General features: G+C 38.1%; 3 protein-coding genes across 3 annotated transcripts; 2 read left to right on the top strand and 1 right to left on the bottom strand.

Moving 5' to 3' along the window:
- Positions 1–1166: 1166 nt before the first annotated feature.
- On the top strand, positions 1167–6793 carry LOC105392751 (palmitoyl-protein thioesterase 1). Its single transcript, XM_038114707.2, has 6 exons — positions 1167–1441; positions 1902–2139; positions 2395–2559; positions 4979–5106; positions 5783–5931; positions 6616–6793. Exons 1-6 carry the CDS (start codon positions 1354–1356, stop codon positions 6739–6741), a joined length of 894 nt encoding a protein of 297 aa, XP_037970635.2. The 5' UTR covers positions 1167–1353; the 3' UTR covers positions 6742–6793.
- A 1565-nt stretch (positions 6794–8358) lies between these two features.
- Positions 8359–13844, bottom strand: LOC119693954. Its single transcript, XM_048631633.1, has 6 exons — positions 13723–13844; positions 10944–11115; positions 10376–10488; positions 9910–10002; positions 9187–9317; positions 8359–8623 (listed from the first exon to the last, which is right to left on the bottom strand). The coding sequence occupies exons 1-6, from the start codon at positions 13837–13839 to the stop codon at positions 8419–8421; spliced, it is 831 nt and encodes a 276-aa protein (XP_048487590.1). The 5' UTR covers positions 13840–13844; the 3' UTR covers positions 8359–8418.
- Positions 13845–19078: 5234 nt separating this feature from the next.
- LOC125491002 lies at positions 19079–22078 on the top strand. The gene is made up of 2 exons (XM_048631756.1): positions 19079–21543; positions 22049–22078. Exons 1-2 carry the CDS (start codon positions 19219–19221, stop codon positions 22076–22078), a joined length of 2355 nt encoding a protein of 784 aa, XP_048487713.1. The 5' UTR covers positions 19079–19218.
- The last annotated feature ends 524 nt before the right edge of the window (positions 22079–22602 follow it).

Raw genomic sequence — 22602 nt, 5'->3', positions numbered from 1 at the left:
ACTAGAAAGTCACAGACATTGACGTCACGGAAGAATTATTATGGAATGAATGCCATCTAGTTAAAATTTTTAGCAACTCTTGTTGTAAAACATGAACGCACTGAAGTAAACTAATATTTGAACATTTGACATTAATTTTATATGAATTTTATTCTCTATTTTCTATAGTCAAACTCCATGTCAAATGTCCAACTCACTATTTTCATTCACTGTTTTTAAACTCTCCAGTGCTGCCACAGATGTAATTATTGCCGGGTATCTACTGTATTTCTACACAATCGAGTGTAGTGTGTAATGTGTCCTAGAATACAAGGTGGCACCTCCACTACAGTGACAAGTATGAAGAAAATAATATTTGATAGAGTTCGGTCTAAACAAGCACAAAGTCCTATAGTGGTTTTGGTGACCACAATAATGAAAGAAATAGTAGAAATCATCGAGAAAAATTGCCTAAAATGAAGGAATATTGTGCAGTTCAGTTACTCTACTGTAAGCACTAAAATACTTTATTATTTTGTTGCCAACTGCCTCTGTGGTCTAGTGGTAGAAGCTTCGCTTTATGACCCAGGGGTCCCGGGTTCGATTCCCGGGTGGGACCATCAATTTGTGTTTCTAAATTGTGGTTCTAAGTTTGGTTAGGACATAGAAGGCTGATCACCTGTTGTCCGAAACAGTGAAAAAATCCATGCTATCGGGTGGGCATGTAAAGCAGTCGGTCCTGCGCCTAGCTCTCTCCAGTCGTGTCGGTTAATCCGTCCCATTGGGTTATGAGAGTGATGGAACAGAGAGTACTCCTGTGTACTGCGCACACACTTGGGCACTACAATCTACTCCAGCGTAGATGGCTGATCTCAATTGAGATTGGCCGCCGTAGTCGAAATACGGCTAGGAGGACATTATTATTCATTATTATTTTGTTTATTTATACTAATTTTGCCTAATATTACAGATGAATTTAATGCATATTTGCCTTAATATATGAAATTGTTATTAGGTAATTAAAATAAAGGTATAGCGATGGCGTATTGGGGAAACTGAAGATTTAACTCTTTGATTTATTTTTTAATAATTTGGACGAAAACAACTTTCCTTTTGTCTGGTAACACTATTTTACTCTGCTGTCATTTCACTTATTATCGTTCATTTCATTCATTCTAACTAAATAAATAATTCATTCATCGTTTGTTTACCAATGAAACGGGTGGTGTTTTTGAATTTATTTAATTTAATTGTTGAAATTCATTGAATTGTTACCAAATTGTCGTATTGGCGAGTTATTTATAAATCATAAACCATTTTTACTACTCAATTCCACACCGTTAGCAGCTTTTTGGTATCTAAACAGAGAGAATTATGATGATGAAGAGTTTCTTTCTGTTTATTCTGGTTATAAACGCGATACATGCCGATCCAACTCCAATAGTCCTGTGGCATGGAATGGGTGAGTAGTTGAGTATGTGCATGGTTTGTGGATCATCTGATTGGTTGTTTATAAGTAGTTTAAAAGTAAAGTTGTTGAGTTTCTGTTTTCTGCACTGTACTGACCTCCAGTCAGTAGCCGGTAGTAGGTACCTAGTAGTCTCTGCTGGGTCACCCGGCGCCTGGTTGAAACTGTCCAAGGTGCACGAAAGAAGCCTTCCCGTGTGACGCATCTACCTTACCCTATAATCGGCGTGGCGCACCATGGACAGGCAGCCACTGACAACTGATCTGACTGGCTAATCCTCTTACTACGGGTGATAAACCCTAGTTCAGTTCTAGTGCTTGTCACCGATACACTAATAATAAGTTTGAAACAGTCTAAAAAACTGTGTTAGATTGGTGTTATCTGGTGCTGAAATACTGTTTTAAGGTGCAAGTAGTCAAACCTCATAAATCTTGATATTTTATCTACATTTTAGGTGATACCTGCTGCTGGTCATTTAGTTTAGGTGGATTTAAGCAGTTCCTCGAGGATGAGATCCCAGGAGTCTATGTCCTATCCCTGGAGATTGGCAACAACACCATAGAGGATATGGAGAATGGCTACTTCATGAACCCTAACAAGCAGGTGGAACTGGCTTGTGATATCATAGCCAATGATAGCAAGCTGCAAGGCGTGTTCAATGCCATTGGCTTCTCGCAAGGCTGCCAGTTCTTGTAAGTACATACCACTGTGTTCTTGCAAGTTCATACAAATAATTTTCATGAAAATCTTGACCTTTGTTTATTAGGATGTCTTGAGCAATGAAGTCAAACTTTAACACAGTGTGCAGTAAATTATTAGTAAGTTAAAGCTTCATGCATGATGATCACTTGGTTTCAGAATAATTTGTGTTCTATCTACATATATTTTACTAGTTTTTCCATCTATGTTGTAATTTGTTATAATTTTTACACCAACATTCTTCTCAGACGAGCGCTAGTCCAGCGCTGTGGCCACAAGCTCCCCCGTGTGAAGAACCTCATCAGCCTGGGCGGCCAGCACCAGGGCGTGTACGGGCTGCCCAACTGCGCCGCCGTGCAGCACCTCACCTGCGACTATGTGCGGAAACTGCTCAACTATGCCGCTTATAACAGGTATGATGCATTTGGGATGGTATTTTATTTTTGCAATTTTGCTCTGCATATTTTATAACATGTACTTACTTACATGTACTTAATTTTTTCACTACTTATAAAATAGTAGCTGATCCCGCGAGATTCGCTTCGCCTTAAAAAGTTTTCCCGTGGGAATTCCGGGATAAAAAGTAGCCTATGTTCTTTCTCAAGGTCTAGACCATATTCATATACCAAAGTTCATTCAAATCCGTTCAGTAGTTTTGGCGTGAAAGAGTAACAGACAGACATAGTTACTTTCGCATTTATAATATTATTATTAGTTAAGATATTGAATATAAGTTTCAGTAAGTACCTACCATAAATTACAAAACCTTAGTTTTCCTGAGGTCTTAATTTAAGAAAAAAAACCTGCACCCGTATGTAGGTATAACTAGAAAATCAATAGGAACAGTATAACTCAGGAATATACCAGTATTATAAATACCGACATGATTATTTTCGAGACCGAGAACATTTTTTCAATAACACGGATATAAAATAAAATACTCAAATATCTGAGACAAAATATATTTATGTTTAGTTGAGGCTCCACTCCCACTCACTAAAATTGGTCCTGGCAGAATACCAGCGCTGTGATTATTTAATTATAATCATAGTATTATGCTGAGTCAGAACACTTTTGCTAACATGATAAATACACATGTTGCTTTTCTATCTGCATGTCTTTTAATAGTGTTTTGTGTTTATGTAATCTTAAACTTTATGTTAAAAATCTTGCTGTGTAACCTGTGTATGTGTTGTGTTAAGTAAATAAATAATTTATCTATCTATCTATCTAAAATACTCAAAAACAACACAAATAGTATTGCACAATAAGTACCTACCTAGGTACTTATTGCACAAGCTAGAAAGTATGGTGAAATACCATACCATAACGTCTATCTAGATGTAGGAAGGGTGACAATGTGAAAGGTTCCTAGCATTCACTTATTGTATGTAATCTAATTACGCAATTAAAACTCACTCCAGACTAAATTAAATAAGTAGGTTCCGTTCTCTATCTCGAGGTATAGTTAAAGGTTATCAACAGAGATATTGTGAACTGCTAACTTTTCTACTGCTTTGTTTGCTTTTTGGCCAATGCTCTCCAAGACTCGTTTAAAATCTATTTACGTATCAAGATAGAGTACAAAATAATATTGTTTAGTACAAGTTAAAAACAATACATACACTGAAGGCCATGGACTTCCTCCGGGAATAGAAGATCATTGCCGTAATCTCTATGCTTGGTAGGTGGGTTGGAGATACCTACATAATTATGAATTATTCTTACAATTTATGTAATAAGATACAGTATTTAACTTAGAATGCCCACTGGCGACTTCTGACCTTGTTAGATATGTCGATTTCAACTAGTTTCTAGGTCTAGGTTTAGGTATTAGATGCTAGGGCCACGTTGAACGTACGTCTTGCCTACCTTGTGACTTTGGCTTGCAAGTACTTACTAGGTAGTGTGATTGTTAAGTGTAAGAATTTCAGTTCACACGTAGGCATTTAATAACAAAAACAGCGGAATGTAGAAAAAATAGGAGTGTACTATACTTTTTATACAGATGTTGTTAAGAAGTTATCTTAAAAGGCAATAATAATTAAAGGCAATTCAGGCAGGTCGTTAATTATTATAGTCACGATACAGCCATTGAATTAATTATAAATCTATATCTAGTATTGCACCAGTGAGATTTTATAATCTGTACAACAGTGCAGGTACTGCGCTTCACATAATGTGATGTCCAAGAAAACGTTGAATTATTGTAAGGATCGTTGTATTTATTGCATATTTATGTGTTGGTTTTCCTTGGCAAACTTAGCCAAGGTTCGCTCAACGGACGTGCAAATATACGAAGCTATGTCCTTATAGAGTTGATTTATGCTCCTCAAATGTTGACCCAAGCTCGTCCTTGCAGCTAATGGATGTAATGAACTCTTTCCAAGTAGGTACTTAGTTGAGTATGTTTATAATTGTGTACCTACTTTGTTAGGGAGTAAGAAAAGAGCCGGACTGGCTTACAATTTAGCCAAGCGCATAAGCTTTTCATCTTGTCAATTCTTGTCGTTCCGTATTGTCGTCTTGTCGTTCCGTATTAGTTATTAAGTATTATTGTACCATTTATTTCCAATAGCCCAAGGCGACTGTTGCAATTTCAACGAACTGTGTACTTACCTAGTCACATAATATACCTGAGTTTATGGAATTGTAATGTGGGAAAACATTATTTAGCGAAGTTTGTTGTCAACAGCGACAACAATAACAGAAAAGCTTATCCCAAGGGCCGTTCAGGGCTGTTACTATAATCCTATCTTGATTGCACCATGCCAGTTTTTTTTTAAAACGTGTACCATCACATAATTAATTCGCTTCTTTCTCTCATTCCAGCATAGTGCAACACGGGCTGGTGCAAGCTACGTACTGGCACGACCCACTTGACGAGTCCCTCTACCGCAAGAAGAGTGACTTCCTCGCCGAGATCAACAACGAACGGGCCATCAACAAGACATACATAGGTACATTATCTATTAAAATACTATTGTAATAGAATGGTTGTATACTAGGTAATATGTAGGCTTACGTACTTACAATTACAATTATGTACCATCCTCTTTATATGCACCGAAAACAGAAACAATATACATACATATAAAAAAAAAAAACTTAAAAATAAGAAAAGTATAGAAAGGGGCCTTATTTCTTACCTATAGCAATCTCTACCAGACAACCTTTGGATGGAAGAGAAATAGTAGGTATAATATTGGGCACCTATTCCACCTTCCATTCGTTTGCGCTCACGCCACCCTGCGCCGGCGCCGGCGCGGTATGTCGTTCGCCCCAACTCATCTCAGGTGGAATAGGTGCCCAATATTATTTTCATTCCGATTAAATAGTATTTGAAACACAAATTACAAACTACTCTCATTGCTCAACATGAGAATATAGATAGCGAACGAGAGTTATAAAATAAAAAATAAAATAGGATTTGAGGTAGCTATGGTGCAAGAGACATTACTTATATTAACTATCTCTTATTGTCTTATTGTAGTTTATTTGCACATTGCCCACTTTGCACCTTTCTTAAATAATATAATTTATCTGCGAGAACTCTACGCAGATAAATTATATGGAAGATATCACTTTTGCTAGTTTTGTATTCTTATAAATGTATACTTATCTATCTATCCATAGAAAACCTCAACAAGTTGGAACACTTCGTGATGGTAAAATTTGAAGACGACTCGGTGGTGCAGCCGCGCGACACCGAGTGGTTCGCCTTCTACGAGCCGGGACAGGCTAAGAAGATATTGGACTTGAGGGATTCGCCCATTTATACTAAGGTAAGTAAGAGATTGGTTGCAAAGATTTTAGGTATGCTTTGATTTATGAAAGTTGATAAAAATGGCGATAAAATATGAATTAAGCAAATGAAGCGTATACATAATAGTGGATATTTCCATTCACGCTATGTTACATTATGTATATTAGTACGAACAAGTGTGCTGCCTAAGAACCGATGGGAAACGCCAAGGCATATCATAGGACTCCCTTCAGCCCATGGAACCGTCCACCTTAGACAGAACTCTCTAGACGCTACTCGGGAGAGGTCTATACTCTATATCCAGCAGTAGACGACTATGCACTGGCCTTCTTAGGGTGGGTTGCACCATTTAACTTTAACTATTACAAACGTCAAATCCCTTGACGAGAGAGATCAATCTTCAAGAGATTTGACGTTTGTAATAGTTAAAGTTAAATGGTGCAACCCACCCTTAGCGTGTCGGTGACAAACTCTAGTACTAGACAATGTTTTGCCATAGTGGTGAAAGGATTCGCCAGTTAGATAAGCATCAATTTCTGACTGCCCAGAGTCTCCTTTCGTGTATTCCATTCTAATGTTACTAACTTAAATCGTGTCTACTAACAATATCTGAGTCTTGTTACTTGAATAAATGAATTTAATAATTATTATTATGTTTCCTTATGATGATCGGGACCTCTAATCATCATCTCTCCAATTCCAGGACCGTCTCGGTCTCAAGCGCATGGACAAGGCGGGCAAGCTGGTGTTCCTCTCCTCTCCCGGCAACCACCTGCAGTTCACCGACGACTGGTTCAGAGACAACATCATCAAGCCGTACTTACTGTAGGGAGTTAGTGTTTATGTGAGTAGACTTTAATGTATGTATACTATGTATAGGATTGGCACGCTTTGCCGTTCACGTGAACGGCAAATGACTCTTTGATTTTTTTGACAGTTTTATTCGCATGTTGGAGGCGCCATTTTGTATTGAAGAAAACGGTTACATATATTTTTTGGTAACTGATAACTTCGAGGCGTAAGGTTTGCAATGACGAAAAATTCATATTATTGGAAATGCGTGTAACCCTTATCAAACTGGGTATAACTTTTGTTGCAATATTATTACAATCGAGTTCCAACCAAATATAAACATTCGAAGAATTTCAATGCAAACCATGTAAACAATGCATGCCCTTTTTAAAATTTGAATTGTATATTTCCTTGCATGTACTAATTTAATAATAAAAAAAATATTGTATACCTACGTGTAGAACATAGCGCAACATAATATATATTTTTAAACATCTATTGTAATAATACCTATGTTCACAAATAAACGATTTGATTTGATTTGATTTGATCAATTGGATGGCTTATAAAAGCTTCTTTAAATTTTAGGCATATAATTTGAGGGCTAAGAAAAATAGAGGCTTCCCAAAAATAGACAACCTATATTATATGTTGTTCTATTGTATATTTTTAGATTTTTATTGCATTATCAATTACTTATAATAATATAGGTACCCTAGTAATTCAAATAAAATAGCTGTAGCTTGCTGATATGCATCTAATACTCGAATAATACCTTATAATGTCTTAATACCTTATACTTACCATAACATATTTATAATTATACGTATATTAAGTTCTAGTTAAGTGTCTATGTAAAATTGTTAATCATTTCTTGGTGTACAAATAAAGAGTACTCTATCTATCTATCTATCTATCTATATTGGCATGTTCCTGGAAATTAAGGAAAGATCTGATAAATACTTAATATTTTATTTTAGTATTTTACTTCAAAAGAATCTGAAAACTTTATAAACTATTCAAAAATAATAACAGTTACTTTTATATTCTACTTTATTGGGTAATTTTTTGTATCATCAATATCATGATGTATTTTTATAATAGTTTTGTAAGTCATTTCTTGTGAGAACCTGTGATAGTATACTAATATGAAATGTTAATAAGAGTGTGTGGCAATAAACGGAAATAATTACGAAAGTATTGTTATTTTTTATAATTAGGTATAATAGACTACTAATTGACAAATACATATAAATAATTTGTATTTAAAACCACCAACAAATGAAAAAATGTGACACACAAAGTAAACTAAAATTTTATACTTTTTACAACTCAAATATATTTTTAACCATAATTTATCTCAAACCACCATGTCTCGTAGGTAAACGCTACAATGGCAAGTACAGTCGGCGCTATCAACATACTTCTGTAACTGGTCAAAGTATACATATCAAGTTTGATCTTGACTCAACTCGGAGCTCTTCTTCACGAAGGGAGCGCATCATGCAATGTTCTGCTTTAGTATCTTTTTTCTACAAACAATTTATCTGAAACCTCACCTAACTCTCTTAGACCCGATTTCACTATTGAATAATAAGGCTTATTCGACAATTTTTATGACAGTTAATTGCTTACTCTCGAGTAAATAGAGTTATTCTCTGATACGCCTTATTTTTCAATGGTGAAATCGGACATTAGGACAAATGCTTCCAAGCTACTCGATCAAGCTCTCAGGCGCTCTCTTCCTCACCATCTCAATGGTCTCCGCCACCTCGCGACACTCGCTCCCCTCCACATACACTCTCACGACGCGGTTCAGCTCGGAGCTCTTCTTCACGAAGGGGGCGGTGGCGCCGCGCAGCCGGTGCAGCGGGTAGCGGGATATGCAGCGCATCATGAGCCGTTCCGCTAGCTTGTAGCTGGAATGAGGATTTAATTAACCCTTTAGGAATGAGGCCAAAAGTATACAGGATGTTGCAAAAAGGGTATTCTAGCTGCATATGCTGGTTTCGGCTTAGTATTTTAGGCCCTTTTTGCAATACCTGTATATGTCATTATTTTCACCATAACCACATGGCAGTGTTCTGCTAGCTTGAAACTGAATTTATGAGGTTGTTGAGGTTGAGGTATGGGCAAATGAAGTTAGAAATGATTATGAGTATTTATTGTTTGGTTCAGACCCTTATTATCGGACAATTATGATTTTTTAAAGAATACAACTCAACAATGGATTATATTACCTATATGGAATGGTAGGTATGTCTGAATGGTCCTGCCCTAACATACAGTATCTATGAACCAATAATCTACAACACACGGGTTGTTGTAGGCCGCACTGCAAACATCTCACCACGTCGCGTCGCGTCGGTCCACGTTGACCACGCATTGTGATTGTGGAAAAAAACTTTCCACCGCGCCCTTGCTACGCACCGTGTGCTTCCACACTGACACTACAAATCAGCAAACTCAACACAACACTCACTCATATCTATTAAGACAGTCGAGCCTCAACACGCAGTAGCCCTGGTCGGTGGCCGCCTCCCGCGCGCGCCGCGCCAGCCGCGTGGCCAGCCCGCGCCGCCGGCACCCGGGGGACACACACAACATCTTCATCTGAATGTGAGTTGAAAATGGTGGTAAGCAAATCGGGGTATTCTATTCTATTCTCTGTGAGGGCGAAAGTACCTGCACCTGGCTCTCTCGAATGGAATCTTTGTGCATATCCTCAAGGTCTAAACTGATGCCTTCCTAGCCATGCAGGTTTCCTTACGATGTTTTTCTTCAATATTAGAGCGATGGTGTACATCGTTCTTAAATTCAAATCATTTATTGGTTTACCGCTCGAAAACCAGGGTATGGAAACGGAGTTTCCTCGAATGACGTATCAACTGTACTTTATATACCTCCGGCGCATCCTGAAGGCCTAGCACGGGGCGCAAGCTAAGACATGACAAAAATTTAGCGAAGCGCTCACCCACATCGCGCGTCTTGCGCCCGGGCCAGGCCTTCTGGAATCAGTGGCTGACGGTATTTTGATTGGGTAATCCTTTCAACACGGTGACAAAAAACAAACCCTTGACCAACTGTTTATCACTTACAGGGGAAGTATATAGACAAGTGATAAGTCCCACTTGGTGGCGCTGTGTAAAAGCGAAGGCCAAACAGAGGTTTCTAAAGGTACTTACCTATTTTAATTTAAGATTACCTCAAATATTTTCTGCTGATTGAACATGGTCCACAAATTTGGAGTCTCCTGTAACTTGGCCAGGAAATAAAAGAAGTCTTTCGTGTTTGGATCCTGAAAACGAAGAGCTTATTTTACTTAAAGAAAGCTAAACAACAGTAGGCTAAAGTCAAGATCTAAGATAGTAAACTGGCATAAAAACCTACCTCACCAAAACGAAGTTTTTTTAACAAGTGGACCTTGGGGTGTAGCGTAGCATATAGTCCCGTATTCCGTAATTCCTACGTGATAATTTTGTAACTTTTCGCGCGAAGCAAAGATTGTGGACAAAAGCTTGTAATATTACACTGCAGTATTTTATACAAAATACAATAAGTAATTAGTACTTAGGTGTATACCTATCGATCTGCTAATGTTTATGTAACTAGGACATAGAATAACGAGTTGTTTTTGTTATTCTATGACTAGGATAAGAACAGTACCTAACCTGTCTATAGTAGGCGTACTGTCGCAAGTTGTCGGGGTCGCAGCGACTGCTCGCGTAGTTCACGGAGACGGCGGCCAGCGACCCGTCCTCCGTCAGCGCACACGTGGAGTTGCCTGGAAGATATTTCGTATTATGGTAATGTATGAAGTCCATCTTTTTACACTTATGTTGGGGTAACTTATATCGGGGATAGAAAGAAGATTCCACGAGGGGTGTCCAAAAGCTGCATGCAAAGAAGCAGGTAAAGAATCGTAGTTGTGTTCTTTAAAAAAGTAAAGAGATGTTTCGTTTCAGCAAAATAAGCTATAGCTAAAATATTGAAAGTATACGGGTCCTTTATAAATTTTACTCGGACTATGACCTTTCCCCACGAAGACCCACGCTACTCTAGCTCTTGTGTTTGTCACCGACACGATAAGAAGTCCTATTCTGAGAGGCCCATGTCCTGCTGCCGCTACACGATTACGTTATCGACGTAGATAAACGTCACTATATAACTTGAATATGGCGCTGTGATGGGTGAAACGCGCATAAAATGAGTTTATCATAGTCGATAACGATAATTTACCTTGCTTTAACAATCGCACAATGTACTCATCCAGCGACCTATCATTACTGAGGTCCATCTTCCTGTACTGACACAGCACGTGTAGCGGGAGGAAGTCTCGCTTGATCATGTCCACTGCTGGCTGGTACAGGTCTGGGGTGATGCGGTGCAGTTCGAAGTCTTGTTCGGGCAGCTGTGGATATCGATCGGTGAGTAATTCTCTTAGTTACCTACATAGGTCTCATAGTCTTGGTGAAGAACTAGTTACCCTTAACACAGAATAATAACTTGTACTCTACTCCTTAAATCCTAATGTTTACGTATTAGTAGAAGGTAAGTACATTTTAAATCTATGCATTTAAAAGTCCCCCTTCACTCAGCGCTCTGGTTGGTATAAATACACAATCATGTTTAGTATATGTATATGTGTATATATATGTATATGTGTGCCATAAAAGCACTTATTTACTATCTATACCTATACTTAGTGCAGAAAATTTCTTCGTAAATATTGGCAAAAAACTGGCAGATAATATTGAACATATTAAACCAAATATAACCCCTCCAAAATCTATATATCCAAACAAAAAAACCTCGCTCTCTTTAATACCAACAGATCCCGATGAAGTCATTTCGATTATTCGCTCCCTGAAACCTAATGCCGCCACTGGCCATGACGGTATCTCAACCACTTTTTTAAAAAGATACTCCCCACTTCTTGCTCCGTACCTATCCCACATTTTCAATAACTGTTTCCTCACTGGCATTTTCCCTACTGCCTTTAAAAAGGCATACATCCCATATACAAAAGTGGAGACAGAAGCGATATTAACAATTATAGACCAATTGCCATCCTCACTTCTCTTTCGAAAATTCTTGAACGCCTTATCAACAATAGACTCATCAACTTCCTTGAAAAAAACAACATACTGTCAAGTCAACAATTTGGCTTCAGGAGGAACAAATCAACAAACCATGCAGTCCATGAGCTAATAAATAATATTGTAGAAAACATCAATGGTGGTAAAAAGGTGTTAACTATCTTTGTTGATTTGGCTAAGGCTTTCGACACTGTCCCCATACCTATGTTGCTACTGAAAATGGAGAAAATGGGAGTTCGGGGCCAGCAACTTCATCTTTTTGAGGACTACCTGTCGGGACGTTCTCAAGTTGTTAAAGTATGCGATTATATAAGCAATGAACTACCGATTTCATACGGAGTCCCACAAGGGAGTATCTTGGGCCCAACGCTGTTCCTTCTATTTATTAACGATCTCTGTAATTTGCATCTTCCCCAAGGTACCATTGTCTCTTTTGCTGATGACACCGCCGTAACTTTTTCCGCCAAGTCATGGGAGATGGTTCAAGTTGTAGCCCAAGAGGGGCTTAATAGTATTCTAGACTGGCTGGTCTATAATTCTTTAACTATAAACACATCTAAAACTAAATATATAACTTTTTCCCTTCGTCAAACATCACAACCAAAAACTGCAATAGCTCTTAAAGCACACACATGTAAAAATCGTACCCTAAGCCACTGCAACTGCCCGAAAATATTGCAAACAGATAATATCAAGTATGGGAGTAATTGTTGATAAATATCTAAATTTTAAACTTCACATAGAACATGTTACTTCTAGAATTCGTAAGTTGATCTATGTATTCAAAACTCTTCGTCATGTAGCGAAACCTATGTTATTGCGCGTGGTTTACTTTGCACTATGCGAATCAGTTATTTCATATTGTATAACAGTATGGGGTGGGGCTGCAAAAACTATACTGAAACCACTGGAAATAGCCCAACGAGCTATTCTTAAAATTGCTACTTTCCGCCCAATTCTCTTCCCCACCGCCGAACTATATAAAAATGTCCAGGTTTTATCAGTTAGAAAGATTTTCATCCTAAACACAATTCTCCTCCAACATTCTGTCACACCATATTCAGAAATAAAGAAACGCCGCAAAGATAAAATATGTATATTACCACCTTCAAATTTTGCGTTCACAAATAGATTTTTTTATCACCTAGGCCCATTTTTGTATAATAAAATAAATGCATCCCTCCCAATTCATCCTCTAAGCCGCTACGAAGCTAAAACCATAATCAAAAAATACCTTTTACAGATGACTTACGATGAAGTTGAAATCTACCTCTCTGGTTATGCTTAGCATGTTTGTTTTTTTATAACGTTACAAGTGGACAAATATACACACATACACTTATATCTTATACACACAACTCACACACACGTACACACACACACACACACACACACACACACACACACACACACACACACACACACACACACACACACACACACACACACACACACACACACAGAGAGACACACACATATAACACATCCTTGCATGCTTTTGTATTATTTTTTTAATTTATAAATTTAACGCTACTTTTAAATTAATTTGAATTGAATTTAATAATGTAATATTAATCACATAATTTTAAAAATCAATAATCTAACTGTAAAATAATGTACAATTCCTTGTTATTCTTCTTTAAATCCCGATACACGGGGCCGGGCCTGTTGTTCCTTAATACAGGTTTTGTGTAAACCTATCTAGGACGACAGCTAATCCTTAATCAGCTTATGTACATTTTTTAAAATAATTCTAACATTAACCATAGTTGTTTTAATTAAGTTAAAATAAACTAACAAACTATTTAACTACCTGATTGTGCACGTATTTAAAACTGTACTTACTGTAAAGAATTCAATAAATAAAATTATTATTATAAAATAGAGGTTGTATAAACATAAAATCAGGCAGCTCCCACCTTTTCCGTTTCGATTAATTTCTTGATTCCAAACACACTGTGGCATTGTCGCCACTGTGTGATGGGCATGTTTAGTGCCCGTGTGTTTAAAATACATTTTGTGAATTTAATAAGCATTTCGTTAGTTAATTTTAAATAAAACTCAATATTTTGGCTATATAGCTAAAGTTTTCAAAAGTTTATAAAAATGACAGTATTATTAATGACAAGCAAGCACAGAGATATTCAACATGTTTTTTTTTGTGCAAATGAGTCCAAAATTTGTTCCTTCAATGGTTCCAATCACGTTAGAAAAGTACTTTATGTTTCTTGGTTCCAATATATGTTAATAAAGGTAGGTACATGGCCCAACATATTATACGAAACCGTGACCTCAAGGAAGCCTTTACCAATATAAGTACCTAGGTACCTCAATTTAACAACCAACAAGATTAAAAATAGGTAAGTATTGTAAGAAAAATCATGTGATAGTCCCCTTCTCTATTCAGTAACCCTTCTTGGTTGATATAAAAAACTAACGCAGCACATACCTGCAGTCTAATAACGCTTCGAGACCTCTAAACAATACTCGCGACAAAAAGCACACCTGTGTGGCAAAAACATGAAACAAAACCTTAGCGAATCCGCAGCAAAAGGCATTCCGCATATGAGTTTGTAAAATACGTCACATCTTAAATAATGAGAAGACGGCAGGTTCATCATTCGCCGGCTCTGATTGTTTCTTACCGCCGTTCTTTCACTCTGCGGTCTGACTTGATGAGTTCTGTAGTGTAATGCACCTGCATTAGTTGATGACGTCACGAGGTGCACTTTCTATTCGCACCTTGGATAGGGGAAAGTTTCCTTCGTGTTTTTCAACGAAAACAGAATTTTTGGGTAAAACAAAATAGTGATGAAATTACATAACAAAATTATAAGTGTCAGCTGATAATAAGATTAGGATAGCAGTTAATATGTAGTAGACATCACTGGTAGGTTTCATTTGAAAATACGTAGGTAAACCTAAAAGGCTGTTCGGTCTATCATCTAAACAATGATACAAAACACCACCCGCACTGGGGCTCGGCAGCAAAACCAACAAAAAAACATTCAAATAGGTATCTTCTTCAATTTATGTAGAAACAGAGTATGCAAATGCAAAGCACATAAAACAAAAGAGAATCAACAATAGGAAAAATGGAAACTTTTTTGGCTGACCGAACAATGGCGAACAAAACACGAAATAGATACATTTTGGTAAACGACAGGGCTGTCCGAATAATAGTTACGAAAATCCTGAAATCTGAAAAATCTCGTCAGCATTTTTGACAAAATAAGTATTTCCTAATTACTATCGTTAGGTAAGTATGTAAAATGTAAGTATATATTCTACTTATTAAAATGTAAGTATATATTCTACTTATTAACTAACTTTAAATAAAAACTATTTGAATGATCTGTTGCCACCTATCCTTACTGAATGTATGATCTAACAAACTTGCAACATCTTTTCTAGATAAATAACCAATTATAATCATCACACCCTGATACGAATCACTTCTTGCTAAATATACGACTTACATTATATGACTTACCCTTTCCTCTAACATCACTTGGCAATTAAAAAAAACTGAAGTTCTAGTAACACGGCTTACAGCGACTTAGCTTTTTTCAGCCCTGAAAGAATAGCATAATGAGGCTCGCATATGCAACTTGTGAATAAAAGACAACAGTGATTGGTAAATTGAACATTGTTTTGGCAGTCGTTTTAAAGATATGAGCACACGAAATGAAAGACTCGCGGTGTGGGGAAAATGTAGAGGGAAACACTGTAATTGTGGTTGGTCCCGTAGCTTTTAGGAAAAAAATGCTAATCTTGATAAAACTGCATGTTTTATTTTACACATGCTGAAAACTTTTCCGGTATAGAGCGTTTTTGATAAAAGATAAATTGTAAAAAATCTTTGATAGAGTTGCTTTTTGCCCCAATATAGGTACCTACTCCTCTTCTTATCGTGTTCGTTTTCAATGTTTATATGTCAGGTACATCTCATCATCACTCAGGGAAGCACCTTTCGTGCTAATTTAATAATATGCTTTATCCAGGCCCATATAATAATGAGTCTTATATGTATCTGTGTACATATTATATCAGCTGTCCGATACCCACATTACAGGCTCTGCCTAGCTTGAGGCCGTGTGTGAGATATCCCTACAAATTATTATTAATGTTATCCGTTGAGAGTCAATTAAGGGTTTCCTTTCAGCGAGGACCCCTGAAAGCCGCCAGTGCATCCACCTGGTTTGCTGCACAATATAACAGCGCCCGCCTTCGCACCGCCCGCCCAAATCAGCTGTAGTGCGACCAGGCTGATTACATACTTGAAAGTCTTTATACTGGAAACACCATAATAATAACCCAAAGATAAAGCATATGTTCAAATTGTATATTTTTTAAATTTTATTTGCCAATACTGGGTACATTGGTATTACCGTTACCTAATAAAACTTCAATTCAATATATAAAAAAGTTGCCATAATTATGTCCCTAGCTTTGTACAGGCATAAAATGAACTGACACATCCCGGAATATATGTTTCAATAAAAATCGAGATTGTTCAATAGTAGTAGTGACAAAACTGCATCCACTATCTATACTGTTCTGAGCGAGGGTCTCTCGAGTGGAAACTTTGTAAATATCCCCCTAATTTCAGCTTAGCCAGCCTACATAGCTCCCGTGTAAATTTGAGCAACAAGCCTGGATGTTGTAAAAGCTGAGTTAGCATCAAGATGGCATCAAGTATCAAACCCGTTTAGTCCACCTGCTCAGCGCAGTCCAGGACTTGGTCAGTTTCTTTGTAGCGGAAGCAGAATTCACAGGCAATTGTGGCATTAAACAATAGAACCTCTTAGCGAGACGTGGGCCGGCCGGGTTTACTGCTACTTGCCCAAACAAAGGATCAACATCGCTGTTTTAGCCATTTTACACGGCAGATAAATTTGTAGAAATAATATTTGAAATAAAATATGTTATGGAAGTAGATAAAATTATGATGTATCCATAATGTCTAATCGAATGTATGGGAAAAAATTTGAAAAAATAGATTAGTTAAAACAAAGTGACATCAAATCGTTATCTTTCGTAGTCGTTAAAAAATACTTTGGTACACGGTATACGACCCGTCATTATGTAACAGAAACAAAAATACAACATTTCAAAAGATGAAACAACATTCCCAACCGTGCGATATTCAGTTATTTAAAACAAAGCAGCTAAAGTAATTACTCTAGCAGATTTTTAATTAATCAAATTCATTTTACTGTTGAAACTGCGAGCGCCATTCAATGACTCCCGAACAAAGCGCCGAGTGTATTATTTCATGAACAGAATCGAGACTAAAGAGAATTATGTGTTTATACAATAAAACCGTGCCACCCAATTCTGATTACTAAAGGCTTCGAACTAAGGGCGAAAGTTCGTTGGTGGAATAGAGGAGTTATTACATTCAGTAATTTGTTTAGCAGATAATAGGGGATGGAACGGGGCGTGGTTTTCGCAAATATAATCAAGCGCTGGAAACGCTTTGGAGGTATAAAATAAAATATTGTTGTTTAAATTATGTGTTTGTTAAAAATATGTTTGATGGTTTCATTTTAAATGTAATGTCGTACTGCTCCTGTAGCCATCAGCTACGTTGCGCTATTTTCAATTGACTTTCAAATCCAATTTCATATATTTTTTCGCTATAATCTACTTATGATTAAAAATATACTTTTATGTTTATTACTAAGTACCTACATACTTCAATATTTTTATAGCTAATATAAAGTTTTCGCGATATTGTTTGCTACGCCGCGCCGTAGCAATTTCGTAGCAGGAAGAATCACTAACCAATCGCCTTACTGCTAAAACCAGACTTAATTACACATTTTTTCCCATGCTTCCTGTGTTTTCCTCACCTAAGGAAGCCTGCTATGCGAGTAGATATGTGTGCTACGGCCCTAACTCGACTGTGCTAATCAACACGAGTCGATGTGGGAACAATGCGGCCACTATCACATTTGCTCGTAATTGACGCACCCCCCTCCCAACCCCCCCCAGCTATCGCCAACCGACCGATACACCGGCCCTGAGCTAGTGATGGACACCGTGTAGTAGACGATTGGAGTTGAATAACAGTTGTTGCAACAATTTTATGAATACGAGCCCAGACATCCTATAGGTACAAATTGAATCGATTTATTTGCCCATAGGTACTTATTTATCCAGGAGACTTTTTATGAAACAATAAATTGAAAAAAAAAACCTCTGTTTAAGCCATCTTCTAAGCGTGAAGATTATGGCAACAGTCAATGAACACCCCCCAAATCTTAAAGAGGACTATGACCAGGCCACTTGAGAACTGGGTAAGCGTCCCAAGTGGACGTCTAGGTATCATAAGTATCGCATCAAATGGATTGTCATAAATGTTAACGGCTCGGCAATGCTGATGAAGTGGACGCACATAAGTGAATTTCTATGCAAAGAATACTGAATGCGATGCGTCCGTTGCGTACTATGCCGAAAGGTTAACGCTTACGTTCACTGCCATTTTCCATAACTCCATCCATCGATGACTGCCAATCGACTAATCCAGATATTCCCCATCCCTGCGATCCGGCCACAATGCCGTGTCAGGTGATTGCACGGCAATGGCGGCCAGATCTGATGAGAGCCGGTATTTAGTGAATTTGCGGCGACCGCCCCACCGCGGCCGTCGAGCTAATTCATTAACTGCTGATTAAAGCGACGTTACCTACTGCGGCAGCGGGCCTAACCTCGGCTCTTGTTGCGACTGGAAGTCAATGAAATAACTGTAGAGGAAACATGTAAGTATATTAGGCGAGTCTAATACACTCGCAGCAATGAAAAAGTTCCACCTACTAGGTAAGTTCCTAGTTCACTCCAAATTTTCATTGTAAAAAGGTATGATATTTCACGCATTTTAAAGAAATTTATCGCACGTATAAAATAAATAAATAAGTGTTAGAATCAACTCTGGAAACCTCCGAATAATAACCACTTCGTGACAGCTCGCCCCGCACTCTGTGGTCCCCAGATAAGAAATGACGTGAAGTCTGCGTGCGCGCCAAGATTGACAGCTCTCGTGCATTTTCGGCTAAAAAGGACTGATCGTGTTGGGAGTGTGTTTTTGGTGTTTATTTTCTGATTTAATGGTGTTTTGAATCCTAATAAGTTTAAATGTTTATGTTTCATTGTTTGATTAAATAATTTTTGTTCAGTTGATTCACGTTTTTGTCTTTTAAAAGCTCTCCACTTCGGATTCATAACATCAGAAGTGGGATAGACCACGCGCTGTTTTTTTGATGCCTGACGCTTAAACCTCGATTTTTTTGATAATTCATAGCTATTAAATCAGAAAATAGTGTTTACGTAAATATTGGATTGGTTTCTTTATAAAGTTATTTTGTTTTGTGCTGTTTCTACGCTGCGGTGAGTACAGTCTTGGTTTTATTATGTCGGGACGAGCATCTAGGCCTAAGAAAAGACGGGAGCCATCAAGTAAACATCGCAAGCGTTGTCGTGATGATTCGCATAGAAACCAATACTGTCCTTCCCGTGACGATGCACTTGATACGATTATTGGGCGGTTAAGTGCGATTGAAGATAGGCTTTCTTCTACGCCCGCATCTATGACTGACACACTCCCAGCACGTGATATTATCACGCCACCGTTGCCGACAACATCTGCTCACACGGATAATATCACAATCACATCGGTTGAATCGGCTAATAGGAATGCAAACACAGACAGTTCAATAGTCAGTGCATTGTCATCCCTTTTACAAGTTAGGAGTGGTCATTACTATATTTCAAACTTTGACCCCGACATCCACGACTTTGATGTTTGGTGTGCTGAAGTAGACAGGGGGCGTGAGCTTAACCGTTGGGATGATCGGGAGTGCTTATCACGCATAGGGGGTTGCCTTTTAGGTCAAGCGCGTACATGGTTAAATAGCTGGACCTCGGACAATCGTACATGGACAAACTTTAAGGTGGAATTTCGTTCACTCTGCCCGCGGAATATTGACATTGCTAACATATTATTTGATGTAATGTGTACCAATTCAAATAATTTCAGAACTTACGCTGAGTATGCACGTAAAACAATACTAAGATTAAACATTGTAAAAGGTTTATCGGACGAACTCAAAACTGCAATTGTAATTCGTGGAATTGTTGATGTACAGGTCAAAGCTGCTGCTGCTAACGGTAATCTTACCTATCACCAGTTAGTAGATTTTCTTTCGGTTTATTGCAAACCTAATCATAATGCTCGATCGACCCGCAACATTCCTCAACAGGTTACAAATAATGATGATAGTTCCAATATGCGTAAACGCGGGTTAATAAATGACCAGTCGGGTTTTAAATGCTATAATTGCGGTGGTTATGGTCATAGACGGTGGCAATGTTCAAAAAGACAAAAAATGGAAACTAATGAAACCGTCACCAATTCTACTACAACAAATGATCCCCAATCACTCCATAAGACACACCTATCTTGCACATTCTGTGGAAAAATTGGTCATTCAGTACAAAAATGTTTTGTTAAACAACGCACAGAAACTAATAATAATGGAGCAGTGAATGTAAATTTTTGTCGTAAGAATGATTTTGCTCAACAAAGTAATGTGATGTCTGCTGTGGTTGAGAAGGTTCCGGTGGATGTTTTGATTGATAGTGGGTCCGACATATCGTTGATATCAAAGTCAGTATTGAAACACATTAAATGCAATCAAGTACCTACCTATCGATTAATGCGGGGAATAGGAAGCCAGGAGATCGAGTCTGTTAGTTACGTTACTACGGTAGTAGAGTTTCCGGAAATATCCGTAGAAGTTGATTTGTACGTTGTACCGTCGGAAAGTATGAGTGTACCTCTATTGTTAGGCACGGATGTTTTAAACCGTAAGGGCGTAACTTACATACGCAGGGGTGATTCACAACGGCTAACAAGAGATCAAAACGAGGCTCAGGTGCATCATTTACGTGCTTTAGATACTGTTGCTATCAATACACCATTGGTAGGTGACAATAAAAATAGGCTGCTCTCTCTTTTAAATGAATTCTCAGATACGTTTATCACGGGCACCGCAATGACTACTGTCAACACCGGCTGTATGGAAATAAAGCTCAATAGTAATAATCCCGTTCATTACCGACCGTACAAACTTTCTGCTGACGAGAAAGTACGAGTAAAGGAAATCACTGACGACTTGTTGGATAAAGGAATTATTCGTGAATCACAGTCGGAGTACGCCAGTCCAATCATACTTGTCAAAAAAAGAGACGGGAGTGATAGGATGTGCGTGGACTACCGTGCCTTGAATGCGATAACAGTCAAAGATAGATTTCCTTTACCGCTTATCGATGATCATATCGACAAATTAGGGAAAGCTAAATTCTTTTCAAGTTGCGACATGGCCTCTGGGTTTCACCAGGTGCCTATGAAGGATGACGAGTCTATCAGTAAAACAGCATTTGTAACACCAGAAAATCATTTTGAGTACTTGAAAATGCCCTATGGCTTGACAAATGCTCCTGTCGTATATCAGAAAATCATTTCAAAGACCTTGAAATCCCTGATAGACACTGGAAAAGTCCTTACGTATATAGATGACGTGCTCATAATGTCAGAATCGATAGATGAGGGGCTTGAGCTCTTAAGACAAGTTCTTGAGACACTCAGTGCTGCCGGCTTTTCAATCAACCTTAAGAAATGTGTTTTCTTAGATACAGAAGTTGAGTACTTGGGGAGATTGATCAGTCAGGGTCAGGTTAGGCCGAGCCCAAGAAAGGTAGAGGCACTTGTTAAGTGTCCAAAACCCACGAACGTTAAGCAAGTGCGGCAATTTTTAGGCCTAGCAAGCTATTTTCGGCGATATATTGCTAATTTCGCAGTCAAAACTGCTTGCATTGCTAGATTGACTAAAAAGGGCGTTCAATTTCTCTGGGGAGACGAACAAGATAAGGCACGTGATAACATAATTAGCTGTTTGACAGAAGAACCAGTACTAGCTATATTCGATCCAACGCTGCCAACTGAATTACACACTGATGCTAGTGCAGTAGGATATGGGGCTATTTTGTTACAAGAACATGAGGATAAAAGAAAGAAAGTTGTGGGTTACTTTAGCAGGGCTACACATGGGGCTGAGTCTAGATATCATAGTTATGAGCTCGAAACTTTGGCCATCGTTAAAGCACTACAATACTTCCGTCACTATCTTATAGGAATCGATTTTAAGATAGTAACAGATTGTAACTCGCTAAAACTTACAGAAAGAAAAAAAGATCTCATTCCCCGAGTAGCTCGTTGGTGGGTTTACATGCAAGATTTTCGGTTTACCATTGTGTACCGAAAAGGGTCACTTATGCAGCATGCGGACTTTTTAAGTCGAAATCCTGTTCCCGTAAATGTACTACATATCCGTAAACCCAATAACTGGGCACTAATAGCTCAAACTGCTGACAATGAGACACAGGCGTTAATGGAAAAGTTAAGGGATGGTGAGTTAGACTCATCCCGATATGTTGTTAAAAACAACCTTCTCTATTATAAGTACAACCGTACTGGTGAGGATTCCCAACTGCTGTGCTTCATTCCAAGGGGTCACAGGTTAAGTTTATTGCGTGTTTTTCACGATGATCACGAGCACATTGGAATTGATAAAACTGCCAACTTGATTCTCCGCCACTTTTGGTTTCCTGGACTAATGCCATTTGTAAAGAAATATATTAACCATTGTGTGGTTTGTCTTTCTCATAAAAAAGTCCCTCGGGCACCACATCAGCCCATACAGTCTTGGACCAAACCTGAGTGTCCCTTCCATACC

The sequence above is a fragment of the Plutella xylostella genome, chromosome 29 (genome assembly GCF_932276165.1).
Source record: "Plutella xylostella chromosome 29, ilPluXylo3.1, whole genome shotgun sequence".
Taxonomy (NCBI): Eukaryota; Metazoa; Arthropoda; class Insecta; order Lepidoptera; family Plutellidae; genus Plutella; species Plutella xylostella.
The sequence above is the reverse complement of the archived record's forward strand: the minus strand, read 5'-3'. Positions and strand labels throughout refer to the sequence as shown.

Coding starts and splice junctions, on each gene's coding strand:
- LOC125491002 (XM_048631756.1), top strand. CDS start 19,219: ATGTCGGGACGAGCATCTAGGCCTAAGAAAAGACGGGAGCCATCAAGT. Junction 21,544..22,048: donor GATTGATCAGTCAGGGTCAG/GTTAGGCCGAGC, acceptor TAAAACTTACAG/AAAGAAAAAAAGATCTCATT.
- LOC105392751 (XM_038114707.2), top strand. CDS start 1,354: ATGATGATGAAGAGTTTCTTTCTGTTTATTCTGGTTATAAACGCGATA. Junction 2,560..4,978: donor AACTATGCCGCTTATAACAG/GTATGATGCATT, acceptor CTCTCATTCCAG/CATAGTGCAACACGGGCTGG. Junction 5,932..6,615: donor ATTCGCCCATTTATACTAAG/GTAAGTAAGAGA, acceptor CTCCAATTCCAG/GACCGTCTCGGTCTCAAGCG.
- LOC119693954 (XM_048631633.1), bottom strand. CDS start 13,839: ATGCTTATTAAATTCACAAAATGTATTTTAAACACACGGGCACTAAAC. Junction 11,116..13,722: donor AATTAATCGAAACGGAAAAG/GTGGGAGCTGCC, acceptor CGATATCCACAG/CTGCCCGAACAAGACTTCGA. Junction 10,489..10,943: donor TGTGCGATTGTTAAAGCAAG/GTAAATTATCGT, acceptor AATATCTTCCAG/GCAACTCCACGTGTGCGCTG.